At 34.8% G+C, this 18,119-nt stretch overlaps 3 protein-coding genes across 3 annotated transcripts; all 3 read left to right on the forward strand.

The window, feature by feature from the left end:
• Window positions 1-5,908: 5,908 nt before the first annotated feature.
• Window positions 5,909-9,958, forward strand: LOC140815048 (MADS-box protein SVP). The gene is made up of 7 exons (XM_073174187.1): window positions 5,909-6,582; window positions 8,464-8,607; window positions 8,684-8,783; window positions 8,868-8,909; window positions 9,146-9,187; window positions 9,276-9,433; window positions 9,760-9,958. The coding sequence occupies exons 1-7, from the start codon at window positions 6,401-6,403 to the stop codon at window positions 9,776-9,778; spliced, it is 687 nt and encodes a 228-aa protein (XP_073030288.1). The 5' UTR covers window positions 5,909-6,400; the 3' UTR covers window positions 9,779-9,958.
• A 1,030-nt stretch (window positions 9,959-10,988) lies between these two features.
• Window positions 10,989-14,510, forward strand: LOC140815143 (kinase-interacting protein 1-like). The gene is made up of 2 exons (XM_073174289.1): window positions 10,989-11,396; window positions 11,699-14,510. The coding sequence occupies exons 1-2, from the start codon at window positions 11,303-11,305 to the stop codon at window positions 14,338-14,340; spliced, it is 2,736 nt and encodes a 911-aa protein (XP_073030390.1). The 5' UTR covers window positions 10,989-11,302; the 3' UTR covers window positions 14,341-14,510.
• A 1,013-nt stretch (window positions 14,511-15,523) lies between these two features.
• LOC140815227 (protein SKIP34) lies at window positions 15,524-16,230 on the forward strand. The gene is given in 1 exon segment (XM_073174387.1): window positions 15,524-16,230. A coding segment is annotated over 1 exon segment (297 nt). The 5' UTR covers window positions 15,524-15,622; the 3' UTR covers window positions 15,920-16,230.
• The last annotated feature ends 1,889 nt before the right edge of the window (window positions 16,231-18,119 follow it).

Raw genomic sequence — 18,119 nt, forward strand, 5'->3', positions numbered from 1 at the left:
ATTACACCTTCCCATACCCCAACTATCCATCCATTCAGTTGACAATGAGTTCTTCCTGAACCGGATGGAAGCTAATGAGCAGACCCCGTCTCTTTCTCACTACTCTTCACCAATGGACAGTGTTCTAAATGGTGGTCGAGGCGGCCGCTTAGGCGGTGCCTAGGCGGTAGGCAGCCCTGGACCGCACTGCCTATGTATGAGGCGGGTGTTTTAGACGGCCCAAGCTATACGGCGTTGGCGAGGCGGGTCGAGGCGGAGAGCAGGCGGGTCGAGCGGGGCGAGGCGGCGAGCAGGCGGGCGAGGCAGTCAAGATTTTTAAGTTGTAGTCAACAGTTTTAAAACTTAGTCAACAATTTTAAAAATCTAGTCAAAGTAAACTAATTTTAAATATTAAAACCCTAACACATCTCACTTTTTTTTTATTTTTGGTTTTCACTCTCAACTCTCAACCACCACACACAATCCGCCTGCCACCCCACCGTCTACTGCCGCCAGCCGTCAGAAAATAATTAAAAATATTTAAACTTAGTTTTCTGGTAAAAATAATTATATTACTTTGTTAGCATAATAGCATTAATATGATGATGAATCTTTATTAATTGAACATTATCTAGATGATATTATATTTTGTGCTTAAACATTATTTAATTGTACATTTTATATAAAAATGATTATATTACATGATTATCTATAAAAAAATTACTTAAAAAATTCAACCGCCTAGGCACCGCATGGGTACCGCCTAGGCGGCTCAGGCGGTAGGCAGTCACCGACCGCCCCGTCATCGCCCCCCGCCATTTACAACCTTGCCAATGGGGGATTGAGTCCACGGCCCTATGCCAAGGCATTTCAACCATCTCTTTCTCTCTCATAACTTGAGTTATCTCTAATATATATACTATATTATTAAGTGTGAGACCTATAGAATAATTACATTAGAGGATACCAAAATATTTAATTCCATAATTACCTTTCTTACCCTGTTAAAAATCTTCATATTTTACCTAGAAAAAAATTAAACAAAACTTCATTTTTTAAATCGAATAACTGTTATAAATTAAAAATAATTTTGTGTTAATTGTTTAGTATTATTTAATCAAATAAAAAATAATAATAACATATGTAATGCGTGTTCACTTTATTTGTATTAGAATTAGATATGTGTAATATTTTAATTTAAAAAATTAATGAGAATCATACCGTAATTTGGGATGAAAAATCTAGAATTAAGTTGAAAGGTCACATGAGACACCAAATTGGTCAATCTGACCTCTTCTGGATTAATATAATGTGGGGCCCTTAGCTCCTAATCGTTATTACAACACAATTTGATTAGGGTTAAGTAATCACAGCGGAAAATGAGTTTAAAATTTCTTTACAATGAGCCCAAAATATCTCTTCTGATATTTAAATACTAAAAATAGTATCTAAATTCAAATCATAAAACATGCCCACACGAAATCAAATCCATTCACATACAAGCAACTCATATCCTCGGGACATACCCTGGTATATAGATACATATACATATATACTGGGAACAATACATAAACATAAACCTCAGCCTAAGCTGTGGCTTCCTCCAGAATTGCCCTCCCTAGTCTCCTGATATCATGGAGTACCTGCCATTGTCCACACACAAAGACAACAACAGCCCCCTTGGGGGTGAGCAAAGCTCCGTATGGAACAACCAATCATATATACCACAGATATCTAAACAATGATATATGGTATGCAATGCATGTATGTCGTGGAGGTATCAGGTCAAATGCCCATCCACTGAGCATATGTCAGAATCAATCGAATTGCTATCAAATCAAATCAATGCTCGAGCTGGCACATCGGCCGATATGGGAATACACATATGATAGCGTCGACGAAGCGCCATCAATCCCACATCTCATATCCAATTATATGGGGCCACAATTGTCTATGCTTTACGGGTCATATAATACCGGCATAGCGATTGTGTTCACAAACCCCGGAATCCAATCAAATCATATCAGGGTATCCAAGGATCATAGCTCAACGTGCATGTCATGTATCGATGTATGCATAAAATGATGTGTGTTAACAAAACATTTATTTTATACATCGATATTCAAATCATAATGTCATGTATGCCACATCAAATCAACAAATAGGCATATAGACACGTATTCCAATCCAATCAATCCAATCATATATCATATAATACAGATACATGTCGTATGTTACCCGGTCGCAACATACCTCAATTCTTCGTTTCCCGTTGATGTAGCCTGAAGATATTGATACTACACTTTATCTACATCAATAACATACTCATTCCAATCAATAACATACTCCAAAATCATTAATATGAGTTTCAAATATCATTTGAAACTTCAAAAATTCATATCAAATCAAAATCATATCATAATTCAATTCCGACTTCGAATATGAGTTTTTGTCGGTTATTCTACTACATATCAGAATTTCAACGTCAAATACACGCGATTCCAGCACTTGAATATTTATAGCTACTGGAGCTAGGAGAAAATTACCTCAGTCTGAAGCCCTCGACGCGAGGATCACAAATATATAATTTGTTTCGAGTTTAGACAGCGTTTCGAAGTCGATTTGTAAGAAAGAAAATCGAATTCTCGAACTTATCTCTCGAACTCTCGGTGAGAATAAAGGAAGAAAGAAAAGAAATCTCATTCTTATCATCACCGATACCGCGCTCGGGCGGTAGAATTCTCGCGCCCGAGCGCGAGAGGTTCTGCCCCCGAGTCAATTATGTACCGCGCTCGAGCGGTCACAAATTACCGCTCGGGCGCGGCATGTTCTGTCCGAGAACATCCTTTATTCCATACTGGCGCTCGGGCGGTCATTTTCTACCGCCCGGGCGCCACATGTTCTGTACCAAATGTTGGTTTTGGTATTATATTGACGTCCGACCTTTCAAATCAAGTTCGTACAACATCCAGTCATATACAATATCCATTTCTCAATTCATTGTCATGATAAATATCAAATACATAATCCATGACAATTTCATTAATTATCGATAATCATATAAGATTTACGATAATACGATACACGGTCCTTACATATAATGTACATGTATTATCAGAAATATAATAATTTTGAATATCAAAATGAATTTTATGGAAACTAGTTTAAATAAAATCGTCTTTAGATATATTTATTCTATATTTATTAAATTAATAAGAAAACTTTAATAAAATTATAAATTTTTAACGTGAATTACTATATAATTTTTGGTTATTTTTTTAAAAATAAAATAAAAATCATTCCCATTTTGCAAAATATGAATCTACCACGGCAGAAATCATTTTTCCTTTTTTCAAAATTTTTCAAATGAAATAATAATAATTGATAACACATTATATAAGACCCATTGGCCATTAGTGTCTGATGATAAATAGGCGGGCTGGCAGGCAATTGGGCCCCTCCGGACTGGCAGGCTAGGGAATCGACACAATGAGCCTCTGGTTCTTAGCCACTATTACGACGAAGCATATCCCAAGTTCACGTTCATTTGATCAAGGGCAAAAATTTGTGTGAGACGATCTCACGGATTGTATTTGTGAGACGGATCTCTTATTTGGATCACCCATGAAAAAATATTAATTTTTATGCTAAGAATATTATTTTTTATTGTGAATATGGATAGGGTTGACCCGTCTCACGGATTATGACCCGTGAGACGGTCTCACATGAGACTAACTCTTTGTCAAGCACTCGACACCGATGATATGTTTATTTCGGTTTTAAATTTTTTTTCTATATAACATTGGTTGTTAATTTTTTTACTAGTTTTGTATTGTCATACAATGTGCAAAACTGAGTCGAGCTCCCACATCGTGGAAGCTTTTTAACAAGTTTTAAGCCACTACGACTGTCACATTTGTAGCGACTGTTTATTTAGTTTTTTTATATTATGAATATTTGTCACCGTATTGTATTTGGATGTGAAACATGTTTCTGTCATTGATATAATGTTTTGTTTTTAATATTTGTTTAATAGTGAAACAATAAAAGAGTTGCATATATTTTATTATTGAAATAAAATTTTGTATCCATGTACTGACATCATCGACAATCCAAATAAAATCATGGCTAAGATGTGTTCATTAAATGGTTATAACAGAAAAATCAAACTGTATCATAAAATTCATTATAATTGGTTCAGTTTAAACTGTTGAACAGTCATAGAATTTTATATTTGAAAACCGATTAAACCGAACCAAAATATTTCAAATTTGTTTATATGATATATTAAATAGGTAAAAGGATAATAATTATCCATTCAAGAGATCGTGAACTTTAATACAAAATATTAATTTGATGATTTTAAATATTTTACTATATTTAATTATGTTATTATATTTTTTATTGTATTTATTATAAATTGTTATTTTTATTTAATTTCAAATATTTTATATTTTGGGTATTTTAAAAATAAAATTCAAATATTTATTAACAATTTATTCTAAAACATAAAAGTTAATTTATCATTTGATTTTACTAATTGACCCGTAAAAACATACCGAACTAATCAAATTGTAATAAAAAAACAAAACAAAACAAAATCTAATTAATCAAACTGTAATTAAAAAAAAACGAATCAACAAGAAATTATATAGTCCAATTTTCAAATTAGGCATTTGAAAAACCGAAAAGCAATATGAACCGACTCTTGTACACTCATAATTATCACTGATTTCCGTGACTGCGACGTATTCATGTCGCTCAAGTTAGCCACTATTGTTTTAAACTGTCGCTGAATTCAACAAAAATATTTGAATAAGAACGTCACTAAATTAGCGATGATCGACTTAAATTGTCGCTAGTTACATCGACTAAAGCTACTTCCTCATAGTGCAAAAATGGTACTTAGTTTCAAAGTTAGCTACAACTAAAAACAACGTTTTAGTTGTAGCACTGTACTATGCTATTTAATAATTTATAAATATTTACCGCTCCTTTATAGATATAACCTAACCTTCCTCTCCCTTAATTAATAAGTAATAGATGAAATATTAATTTTACTCTGGAAAGGAAGACGAAAAATGAAACCCTTTTTTTCTAGAATGCATGTACATGAGAACCTTGTTGAACTAGAAAAGGGCACAAAGGCTCTTATTTCTTTCCATTAGTATTCTAAAAGACAAGAAAAAACATTGCAAAACGTGAAATTTGAGAAAAAAAATGTCGCTTAGGCCAAAAATATGAAAAAAAAAACAGATGATCAAAAAGTTGACCACATTAAACTTGGAAAGAACATATTTTTAAGAAAAATTATAAGTTATGTTTTTTATATATATAAATTATAACATTTACATTTAAAAAATAAATAAATATTTAATAATATATATTTTTTAAACAAAAAAAAAACCCTAAAAACGTCAATATAAAATCTATCATGAGCCCGTCATTTTTTTGTGACTAAGAGACTACTTAACCCAACAAAATTTTAAAATTTGTATTTTTATATATTATTTAATCTATTAATTTTTTCTGAGTAGATTTTATTTGTTAAAAGAATTGATAAAGATTTAATAAAAATTACAAACGCTTAATCTTATACTAAATCAACTTTGCGCTTTTTAGAACTTTGCTTTCCGATTATTATATCATATAACAAGCGCAACATGTTCCATACACATATATATATATATATATATAAATAAATATATATAGAGAGAGAGGCCCTTTATTTATTTCTTACCATTATCAGCCCAAAAAATGAATGCAGTGTACTCGACCAATAATGGAGTATTAAGACAAGAAACTTGAGGTGCAGCTCACCAACTGCTTTTACGACCTTTGGATCATAAAAATCACTCGTATATTTCTCTTGAGTTCATCGGGACGTACACAGAGTATAACTTCACCCATCTCCCCCTCATTGATTGGTGGCCTTTTGGCCAACAGTGAACAGTAATATTGGGTTCCCAAAATAACGCACAGCTCCCTAATCTGGTAAAGGTAATAAATTCTCTTGCAACCAATCCACATTCCCTATTCAATTTCTTTCCTTCTTTTTACCCTTCTCAACCAAAACGGATTTGTCTTATTGGTGGACTTTTTTTATGTTTCTCTTTCTTCGAGTCTTCTCTTAGTGTGTAAATCTGGATCTGAGAATGATGAGTGGAGCAATGGCCAAATGAGGATCCTGTCCCTCTTTACCTCTCTTTGTGTTTCAGTTTATTTTCCCTTTTTATCACTTTCTTGTTTTTAGGGTTTCTTCTCTTGTAAACATATCCTAAATATGGCAAAACGCCGCCTTTTGTTTCGAAAACGCTCGTCTCCCTGCTATTTTTGACCCCCAGCTTTTTGGCAACCCGGTTTATTGATTTCCATTTCCAGCTCGAGAATCTTTTATTTTCTGCTTACGTATTCACTGAAAATGGCGAGAGAGAAGATCAAGATCAGGAAAATCGACAACGCTACCGCGCGTCAAGTGACTTTCTCGAAGAGAAGAAGAGGGCTTTTCAAGAAAGCTGAAGAGCTTTCAGTTCTCTGCGATGCCGACGTTGCTCTCATCATTTTCTCCTCCACTGGGAAGCTCTTTGAATATGCTAGCTCCAGGTACTTTCTCATCTCCGTGACTGGTTGGTGCTTGCTTTTTTTACTCCGTGTTCGATTTCTACAGTGGAAAATAATGTAGTTTTATTTGATAACATTTTGAGATTCGGAAAGTGTTTTCATATCTGGTGATGTCCATAAATTTATGGGTTTGTTCAGAAATCGTATCTTGATGGTATGATGTTTTTCTTTTTCTCAATTTCCATCTGTTCACCAGTTCTTTATACTTTACAGATGGTTTCCCCACAGATTTTCCTTATGAATTATTAAAATATTATACTTCAATCATTCAACGTTAAGGGCGATTTTAAATTTTTATTTTCCAGTACAATAAATACTGTTACCTCTGCATTTTTTTTATCTTTACCTTGTATGTACGAGGTCTTTTGTCGTAGTGCATGTTATTTAACTTGGTACAACCATATTCTTAGAAATCTCTGGGGATTTCATTCATATATACACACACATAAACAAACAGTGACTAAACGTTGTAGATGTAGATTGCATTGGGAGAAGTGATCCCTTTTTACGGTATACATCTGTTGATGCATGGGTCTAACATGTACTATGTGTCGGGCCTATGTGTGTGTATATATATTTATACATACTTGAGGAGATCTACCATAAACTTTTTTGATATCAACTTTATGTGAAAATCACGTACGTATTTGTTTTTGTTTTTTTTTTTACGGTTTTAATAAAAAATATTCATCTATTCTTGAGAGTTGGATATTGAGATTGTTGCATAGTTTTTGTTGTAAGTCTTGTAAATTTATGTCATGAAATTACGATTTATTGGAAAAGTTTTTATGAGTTATCTCATGTGGACCGTCTCACGGGAAATCTTGAGACGGGTCACCCTACACATCTTCACAATGTAATACTCTACATAAAATATCTTTTTCATGGGTGACCAAATAAAGATTTCACGAATATATACCGTATTTTTGGGCCTTTTTTTATTAGCTATCCTGTTTTTTTTTTAAATTTTGGTCCGCTAAGTTTTAAAGTTTTGTTTTATACAATAACTTTTGATTTTCAGTTATTTTTGTTCAATTGCTAATGTGACACCTAAAACTTGAGTCTAAGTACTACCAATTCTTAAGACTCAACAGGCATATATATTAGAAAAATTCGAAAACCATTTGTCGGGAACTAAGTCTAGATAGGGTTTTGGTACTCAAATTAAGCAAAATTTGATCTTTATTAGTGTAATACTTTCTTATTTTCAGACATATAGTCTGATTTTTTGCTGGAGTGCGGACATATAATTTCAAACGTTGCTTATATGACAATTGATATTGCTGCCATCTTGGATCGTAATGTGAGGATTCCACCTAAAATCTGACTTAAATTTTGAAAAAACCCAATATATTTTATTAAAACCAAATTTTTGGCCAATTACATAACTAATCACTGTGATTTACACGATCTATCATCGACTGTAAACTTCCTATTTATGTCTTATTGAACATAAAAAACAATCTTTAATACCCTCAACATCACTCACATCCAATGGTGCATCCACAAGTTTGTATAGAAGAATTTACTCAGCTTCATACACACGAATACTTGGAGAATCTATTAAAAGAATGTGAACATGTCAAGAAAGGAAGCTTTTTAGTTTATAAGATTAGATTGTGTCCCAGCATCTAATTAAATTTTTGCTTGTCTTTGTGTTATAGATTGTAAACCTGACTCATACACTTTGGAACACGAAACTTTCGAAATTCGAGTTCTAAAATACCAATTATATTATAAAATTTTCGAGCATATATTTAGTACCTTAATTGATATAGTACTAAATAACAGGATGATGAGTTTAAGTAGAAGGTGAATGGATAATTATGTAACGAGTTATTTTCTTTTATGGGCCCAATAAAGTATGAAGGAGATACTTGAAAGGCATAACTTGCATTCAAAGAATCTCGATAAGTTGGAGCAGCCATGCCTGGAGCTGCAGCTAGTTGAGGACAGCAACTATTCCAGATTGAATAAAGAAGTGGCTGAGAAAAGCTATCAGCTTAGGTAAGAACTAACGTATATATAAACGTTGAGAGAATTATGTATTTTACGATACCATGTGTTACTGGTGTATATACAGGCGTATGAGAGGAGAGGAGCTACAAGGGTTGAACATTGAGGAGTTGCAGCAGCTGGAGAAGTCTCTCGAAGCTGGACTAGTGCGTGTTATGGAGAAAAAGGTAGGCTCATCATATCGCTACCCTCGATTATCCACGCATGGTTGAAAATTTGAAATTTGTGTCCTTGTCTTTGATCTGTGACAGGAAGAGAAGATCTTAAAAGAAATCAATGAACTTCAAGATAAGGTCGGTTTTAAACTTTGAACATCTCTTGGTACAGCAGCAGATAGGTGATTTGTATGAACCCCGGAAACTGACATTTGTATCAGATTATTATGTACCATCGCCATGAATTTTAAAAAAGTTTATAGCACACGCATCCTAGCATTGCAATGGTTTACGAAATTTTGTGAAAGACATTAGAATTCATTACATTGGATGAAACATATCGGACTTTCTCGTTTCTTTATGAAAATTTTTAGGGAAGGCAACTTCTGGAGGAGAATGAACGATTAAGAGAACAGGTACAATTATATATGAAATGGTAGCTAGCTCATCTGATATTCTTGAATTGTCCTTGTTTTGATGTGAAACTTGGTGCCATGTATCAAGGTGTCGGAAATAACAAATGGTCAAAAACCCGTCCCAAGAGCTGATACCGACATCCTAATCTACGAAGAAGGACAGTCGTCGGAATCTGTGACGAATGCCTATAACTCCACTGGTCCTCCTCAGGATTACGATAGCTCAGATACATCTCTAAAGCTGTGGTGAGTTGGTAACAATATTATACTTCATGATTTCTCGTGTTTTTACTTCTTCTGTTATATTATAATTCTAGTATCGAAAAATATCTACACTAAGAGAGTATCTTATAAGTTATTTTAGTAACTTATATTTATATATTATAAGATCTTTTTATTATTATAATTACAAAGAAAATGACATGATACTATGAAAATAATGCAAACAATTATTTTTTGGACATACGTTTGAGTTTTGTGTCATTTAGTTTTGGTATTTGTGATTATCCAAATACCCTCTAAATATTATAAGTTGATGTTTTTCAAAGAAGCAGATTGGTTTTCGATTGCAGGCTGCCCTATTCTGGCTGAACTCGCGGAGGGGCGGCTCATTCGACTTAGTACTTTTGATGCATGCATGTCTGATCAGTTACTGCATACTGACTCATAAGGCTTGTAATTCCTATGGTTTTGAAGGTTGTGTAACGCAGTATAAATTCAAGGGGATTATTGCAAATTAAATTATCTAGAATTTGCTAGCTATTTCATGTTCGACCAAGCGCATCTAATTCCTGATCAGATAATTCTAATTTTCATCAATATATTATTTTCTGCACTCCATTATTTCATTAGTTGGTCTTCTGGACGGTCTCACGGAACAATATCAATGAGACATGTCGATCCGGTCCATATTTGGAGTAAAAACTAATGTTTTTGGCGTAGAAAATAATATTTTTTTATAGGTCGGGTTCTTATAGAGATTTATCTCACGAAATTAATATGTGAGATGAGATGATCTTATAAAAAAAAATTGTTATTTTTTATGGTACAACGTGTTCATTTATTTATGTGGTAAACACAAATTAGCTCAGATAACTTGTTAGAAATTTATTTTACATCAGTTTAAGATTATTTTTTTAAAAAAAATTAAAATAACATACAGGGTTGGTTCATGTGTATAATTAATCTTTTTATTTATTATCACTAGGAAAAAGCAAGTATATTATTGTATGTGGAAGTTTGCTGTATGCTGGTTAGGGTCCAAATTAAGCACTCTTGTGATTTTATATTAAATTTTTATACAATACTTAAACATGTTGGCACGACTTATAAAAAAATTCTTACTTGAATATTTTGAATGAAATTGTAGTAATTGAGATATGAGGTAAAAAAAAAATGACTCGGAACTATTAATGAAAAATAAAAAGGAAAAAGTGTAATTTATTCTTAAGTATATGATATCTGTGATCGTGATTCTCTAGAATATTATATTTCAGCTTTATGCTATATTTTTTTGTAATTTTATTTATTTTCTATGTGATGTCGATATAATTGATGCAGACATGTACAATGTAATTTCAACACATTGTGAAAAAAAAAATAAAATGTCAAAAAGTGAAGAATATAAAAGTAACATTGAAATTTGACAATAAATAACCTATGATAATTTGATATAAGTCCCAAATTTCGGACCATATCTTCGATTCGAGACTCAATTATAACGTAAAATCATCTCCTCCAACCAAAAAAAAAAAACCTTTAAAAAAAATATTGAATGTACTTATTATATATATATATAACCTCTACGAGAAATCATATCGCTAGAAAATTTAAAGCCAAGATTGCACCTTCGAGAATGGCTCAACTCAAAGTATGGAGCGAAACGAACTCTTGACCAATGAATTCAAACATAGCAATTCACAATGATTCTTGTGCCAGCCATTCTTGATTGAATAACTCTTCTGTCTTTTTTGTTGGAACTTTTTCTTCCCTCCATTCTTTATCAAGGCTAATGTCATGTGAACATTAAGGGGGGAGAAAGAGTTTCATGCCGGGCCAATTATTTGTTCAAAATTAAAAGAAGAAAGTGTTGGTAAGAAAGATCAGATTTACGAAATGCTACAGAGAGCTGCGAACAATGCATATTCTTGGTGGTGGGCTAGCCACGTTCGAACCAAGCAATCCAAATGGCTTGAACAGAGCCTTCAGGGTAATCCCGCCCTCCCTGAGTCTCCTATAACCTTTTTTTATGACAAAAATATGTTCTGAGAAACAGCTACAAGATCGAAATGTTTTGTGTTGAATGTGTCGAGGCCCCTACAATTACACCGAAGCCGCATCGAACGTTTTAAAATTTTTCGAAGAAAGCTTCTTGTGTTTTTGCATAGGGAGTCAATGTATGGGGGTGTCAAATGAGCTCTCTTTTAGGAAAATGAGATATCAAATACATAAAAGTAAAATCATGAAATTATGGATTCAAACATAATGTGAATTATTTATAACACAATGCAGATATGGAAGAGAAAGTCCAAAGTATGCTAAAGCTGATAGAAGAGGATGGAGATTCCTTTGCAAAAAGAGCTGAGATGTATTACAAGAGAAGACCAGAGCTCATCAACTCTGTTGAAGAATCGTACCGAGCTTTCCGAGCTTTGGCCGATCGTTATGACCATTTGTCCAAAGACCTGCAGAACGCGAACCGGACAATAGCCACTGTATTCCCAGAACAAATTCAATTTGAAATGGAAGAGGATGAAGACTGTGCCACCCCGAAAACCCTGAAGAAATCTCAAATCCCGTCAATGAACATGTCGAACGTTCCAAAGGTTCCTAAGGCACCGATCAAAGATTTAAAAGGGTTCGTGACATCAACTTCAAAGCAGCTCCAAATGAAATCCTCTAAAGTGAAGGATCAAGTTAAATCGGGTTTGTCCAAGGATGAGGCCCTTGGAGAGGTTGACAAGCTCCAGAAAGATATTCTAGCATGTCAGACGGTCAAGGAGTTCGTGAAAAGCTCTTACGAAAACGGATTGGCGAAGTACTGGGAGATTGAGAACCAGGTAATGGAGATGCAGCAAAAAGTGTGCAGTTTGCAGGATGAATTCAACATGGATACGGTCATTGATGATGATGAGGCTCGTACTTTAATGGCCGGGGCAGCTCTCAAATCTTGTCAAGAATTGTTAGCTCAGTTGCAGGAAAACCAAGAAAAGTCTGTCATGGAAGCAAGAGAGGAATTCAATAAGATTGAAGATTCCCGGGAGCGTTTAAAGACCCTGAGGAATGAGTATCTGCACGATCGAACCGATGATGAAGAAAAACAAGGTCAGTATGATAAAACTGCAGCATTGGAAGATAAATTGCAGGAGTCAGGAAAGGAAAGAATGGAGGCATTACAGGGAAAAACTATAGAAAACTTGGATTTGAGTTCCATGGCATCAATGACAGTGAGTGAACTGGCAGAGAAGATCGATGAGCTTGTTAATAAGGTGATAAGCTTGGAAACCTCCGTGTCGTCTCAGACTGTACTTATTAATACGTTAAAAACCGAAGCAGGTGAGCTCCATGAGCAGATTCGAAGTTTGGAAGATGAAAAGGGGACCCTGATTGATGGGAAATATAACCTGAGAGCAAAGATAAAGGAACTCGAAGAAAAATTGAACAAAATCCAGGATCTAAACAAGAATGTGGAAAGACAAAACAGCAATCTCGAAACAAACTTTTCTGAAGCGCGTATGAATCTTGATCACTTATCAGAGAAACTAGGTAGTGTAAAGCCAGATGAAGAGGTACAACAGAAGGAAACATCACAAGATGAGGGCAGATCTTTTTCCCTAGATGACTTGAAGGTAGAGCAGGAAGATGATCAGAAAGATGTGCCGAGTTCTGAAAAAAGATTCAACGTTTCAAATACAGACGACAAATTGGATGTTAAGGAAGTGAATATCGAAGCTCCGCATTCTGAGGCATCTGTTCCTGAAAAGTTAACGATCGATAAATCAGCCACATTTCCGGAACAGAAACCAGAAGAACCGACCGGAATTGTTCACTCCAACGAACTTGCAATAGCTGAAGCTCTCGGAGACGCGGAGAAAGAAGAAGGGTTAAACTGGCAGAAGATGCTCTTGAGTGGGGTGGAGGATCGAGAGAAGATTCTGCTTAAAGAATACACAGAACTTCTCAGGAATTTCAAAGACGTCAAGAAGAAGCTTAGTGACATGGAAAAGAGAGAGAAGGAGAGCCAATTTGATACGATTGTGCAAATGAGAGAATTCAAAAAAGCCATTCTGAAAAGGGATGAAGAAATTCAACATATTCGCCAAAGGTTAAACTTGCTGCAAGCAGATAAACCCCAAGCAGCGGGTGAAAATTTTGGAGTAAATGAAGATTCCAATATCAACAAAGAAGAAACCAAGCTGGTTTACATTGAAAGAACACTATCCATCTCAGCTGTTGAAGAAAAATTCAGGATAGATATCGATGCCTTACTGGATGAGAACCTTGATTTCTGGTTAAGGTTTAGCACTGCATTTCATCAGATCCAGAAGTTTAAGACTGAAGTCCAGGATCTACAGGATGAAATATCAAAACTACAAGAGAAAAAGAAACAAGGGGGGAGTGTCACAACACGTCTAAAGTCCGAGGTCCTGCCCATTTACAAGCACTTGCGAGAAATACAAACTGAACTAACGTTGTGGCTGGAGCAAAGTGCGTCCCTGAAAGATGAATTGAATCGCCGATTTGCTTCACTGTGCAGTATTCAAGAGGAAATCACAAAGGCTTTGAAGGATGGCGCGGAGGAGGAAGAGATCAGATTCAGCAGTCATCGAGCAGCTAAGTTCCAAGGCGAGATCTTGAACATGAAACAGGAAAATAACAAGGTTAGAGAGGAACTAGAGACAGGATTAGAACATGTAAGTCTACTAAAACTCGAAATTGAAAAGACACTAGTAAAACTAAACGAGGAGTTTGACATTCCTAGCGATCAACCGCAATTGAAACATAATATGAGCAAATCTCGAATCCCTTTACGGTCTTTCATCTTTGGAACCAGACAGAAGAAGCAGAAGCATTCGATTTTCTCCTACATGCATCCTAATAGAAGATACCAAATCCTGAAAGCTGGTGTACGTGTATCAAATCCTGATTCTTGACCTTCTTTTGTTCAGATAGAATGACTATTTGCTTTAGAAGATCATATTGTGGATATCCCAGCTTTGGTTTTTCTTGAGGCAGAAATTTCTCAGTCTGTAAACAATGAAAATCTCATAGTTTGTATGTAAATTATGGAGACATTTACTGTTTTTTTATGTGATTTTACCAGTTAATTTCCAAACTATTAGTTTCCAGCCTATTTCTTATGTTAGCCTTGCATAATTCAGGGAGTCTACAGCAATATAGGAACATGCAATCTTAGTTCTTGCATAAACCTTTAAGATCTGTTTCTAAATGACAGATTTTGAAAGGAAAAATCTTCTGCAATATTCTTTGTTTCATTCTCGTAACATTCATAATTAATGAGATGCAACTTCTTTTAAGTTTCCATAATCAATACATGTGATGAATTTGTATTATATTTTAAAAGAGAAACTATAAAAGAGAAGGAAAAGAACATTTGATGTTTGATATAAAATAGGAAGAGATCATTAGAAAGGGGGAAAGAATATAAGGAGATGTATGGATATTACTAATAAGTAATAAATTCACATCGTCAAAGTTACATGACAAATTATGGAAAATAACCAAAATAGTTCTATAAGTTTGTTCATTTTGTGTTTTGGTCATGTCATAATTCAATTTTGGGTTTTAATCATGTACTTTAAGTTAAGTTTGGTTCTTAGTCTTCTTTTGTGGAGTGCTGATATGGTTTCAAAAATAACGATGTGACTCAAAAATGTTGTCTTGGACGTGTTACAACACGTTACACTCAATAGAAAAATGATTAAAACCAAAAGATAACTTAATTTATAGGACCAAAACCCAAAATGGAATATTTATATGACGAAAACACAAAATGAACAAATTTATCAAACCATTTTGGCTATTATTAGGTTTTTTGTGAGATGGTCATACGATCTTTATTCGTGAGATCGATCAACAATGTCCATATTTACAATTAAAAATGATATTTTTGGTATAAAAAGTAATTTTTTTATAGGTAATCTAAAAAGAATATATGTATAATAAAATTGATTTATGAGACCGTCTCAAAAAAATTTTATGTTAGATATTATCTCTAACAAATTATTTAATGGTAAAACTAAACTAAAAATAAGCTTTGGTAACATATTATTAGGGTAATCAAACTATCGAAACCCAACTCATCCATTTCCATTACGTAACAATTCTGAAAATAAATTTCTTCTTCAGAATTTGATTAGAAATAGGTACAGCTATCACAGCGCGAGGCACAACTGAGAAAACAAGCAGTTGACGATGTGCTATGGCAGCGGAAGGTAGCCGTCGGAAGACGACATCGTCGAAATTCGGCCTGTGGAAAACCAGAACAGAGCAATAGTGGAGAATCTGTTGGCCCGGCTTGCGGAGACGGAGGCGCGGCTTGAGCGAGCAAGGGCTAGGGAAGCCGAGCTGAGCCACCGGCTCGACGAGATGAAGAAGTTCGTGCACGTTATGGAGATCATAGAGACCTACCTCAGGCGCCGATGTAGGGAGCAGCAAGACCAACTGGCTCGGCTCCGCTCTTATTCTTCAGTCTGGGTATCATCGGAGTAATCCACGCCTTTTATTTCCATTTCCAGTTTTTGGCCCCCAATTTGTCTTTCTATCTTTTACTATTTCCTAGTAGTTCAAGAAGGAATAGTGATTGGTTAATGTTGTTTTTGCTGTAGTAAGTACTCACAACCGTGTTAATAAGTAAATTACCTTACTTTACTCACAACTGTGTTAATGAGTAACCTTACTTTTTTTGTCCGCTGTTGATTCATGGTCTGTTATTGATACATTGTTAAGCAAAAAAGCACAAAACTGATGCATTTATTGTTAATTGGATATGTTATATTTTATACAGTGCTTTTGTTCTTGAATGGTTATTTTTTTATGGGTTAAATAATGCTACAATAGTAGTTGGGTAGTTTTCCATTTTTTGATTGGTAGTAAATGTTTCGTCTTCTATAGTTTTTAAATTTGATCTTACTTGGAGATTGCGGTGAAAGTATCCTCATGATTGATTTCTTAGTGCTTTTAGATTAGGATTGATTCAATGTGTTTTAGCTGCTACATGTTGGAATTAGTTTAAGAGGTTATTGGGAAGAGGTTTGTTTGTTGTGTTGTCTTCTCAATCCGACGATGGAGTGGAAAGTGTCGAGTTATTGATTTGTGAAAGAGATGTCCGTGAACTGCCATGGAACCACTTTTTAGCAGATTAATATATTACTTTGGAATGGCATAGACATCCCATAACAGGATGAACCTTCAAGAGACCAGCGGCATATGGATGTTATCGATCAGTATAGCCTGTGTTGGCTACCATGAATGGTTTCATCTCAATGCTACATGGTTTGAGTGCGGTTTGTATGGCCTATATTGTATACCATGAATGGTTCAGTCAGTGCTGCAAGGTTTGAGTGCAGTTTGTTTGGGTTGGATTAAAGGAAGAAGTAAATGGTGGTTCAAGCTGGGACCCATTTATCTGCTGCTTGTGCTTGGTGAATACTTGTTTTTTGCGAGCATGCTCTATACTTTGTTTCTTATAATACTTACCTCATCTTATTAATGAACGTGACAGAAAGATGCTAGAGATTGTATACTTGTGTATGCTGCATGACTCGTGGGGCATATTTTGAATACGCCTTTAGATTTAAGCACGCTGGCTCTAGCTAGTTTCAGACTGAAGCTTTTGTGATGACTTGGGTTCAAGGGGTCACTTTTTTCGTTCAGGGATCACTTTTTTCATTCAGGAATGAGCTTATTGTTTTAGAAAATCGTACCATTGTTCGACTGTATTTGCTTGAGCGTCTATGTTGTAACCTAAAACTATAGGTGATAATAATAGTGTATCTTAAATATTTTAAATAGGACAGCAGGCCAAGCACGACATTTTCAATGTTTTGCCACATGTGCTCACATGATAAAAGGACAATTATTTCTCTCCAACCGACCACGCAGACTCACTCGGGGCAATTGAACATGTGATTTGGTTTTGATGTCATTTGTAGGAACAAGTGTATTGTTATACCTAAAACTATAACGGATGATAATGGCTTCACCTCTTTTTTAAACTGTACAATCACCCAAATGATTGTTGGTTTGTCGATACGAGTTTGTTGTTCTTATTGAAATGGGGATCTCCAGCTTGTGTAACGTGTCATGGTTCGTCCATATCGCTCGTGAATGGTCTGTCTTCTAGGTTTGTAACATCTTCGGCACCCTCCCCTCAATAGCTATTTTTTTGGGATGAGTGCTATCCAAGAGTTATAACAATGGTATCAGAACGTTCGTTCTAGATGACCCTCATTCCGATGGGTGGGAGGGCTGCTATCTGCATGCATATGGGATCCGCAAAGTCACCAACCGCAGCGGACCTCGGTTCTGAAAAGAGGATGAATTGTAACTTGACATGGTTCGTTCCACATCGTCCGCGAAAAGGTATTCTTTGTGTGTTTATAGCTTCTTGGACACCCTCCCCTCCATAACTAGCTTTTTTGTGGTAGTCTCATATCCAAGGATTGTAACAAAAGTTGACCCGACCGTGGATAGTTTTATTTATTCACGTTGTGCTAACTTCACTTCTCAATGTCCTCTCCAACAGTTGACTCGGACCACATAATTATAATAATTTCTTTTTAATTATTTATCATATAATTATATATTAGTTGTTTTATATTCACATAAAATAATTAGTAAACAAAACCTAATTATATTAGTTTTTTGAAGCGAACATTTTTTTTGAGCAACTAAACTAATTGGCAAAAAC

The sequence above is a fragment of the Primulina eburnea genome, chromosome 1 (genome assembly GCF_022965805.1).
Source record: "Primulina eburnea isolate SZY01 chromosome 1, ASM2296580v1, whole genome shotgun sequence".
NCBI classification, from domain to species: domain Eukaryota; kingdom Viridiplantae; phylum Streptophyta; class Magnoliopsida; order Lamiales; family Gesneriaceae; genus Primulina; species Primulina eburnea.

Bases quoted from the DNA above. Each gene is read 5' to 3' on its own strand.
- LOC140815048 (XM_073174187.1), top strand. From the start codon at position 6,401: ATGGCGAGAGAGAAGATCAAGATCAGGAAAATCGACAACGCTACCGCG. The intron at 8,608-8,683 runs GTAAGAACTAAC...GTGTATATACAG, and splicing joins GAGAAAAGCTATCAGCTTAG to GCGTATGAGAGGAGAGGAGC. The intron at 8,910-9,145 runs GTCGGTTTTAAA...GAAAATTTTTAG, and splicing joins TCAATGAACTTCAAGATAAG to GGAAGGCAACTTCTGGAGGA.
- LOC140815143 (XM_073174289.1), top strand. From the start codon at position 11,303: ATGCTACAGAGAGCTGCGAACAATGCATATTCTTGGTGGTGGGCTAGC. The intron at 11,397-11,698 runs GTAATCCCGCCC...AACACAATGCAG, and splicing joins GCTTGAACAGAGCCTTCAGG to ATATGGAAGAGAAAGTCCAA.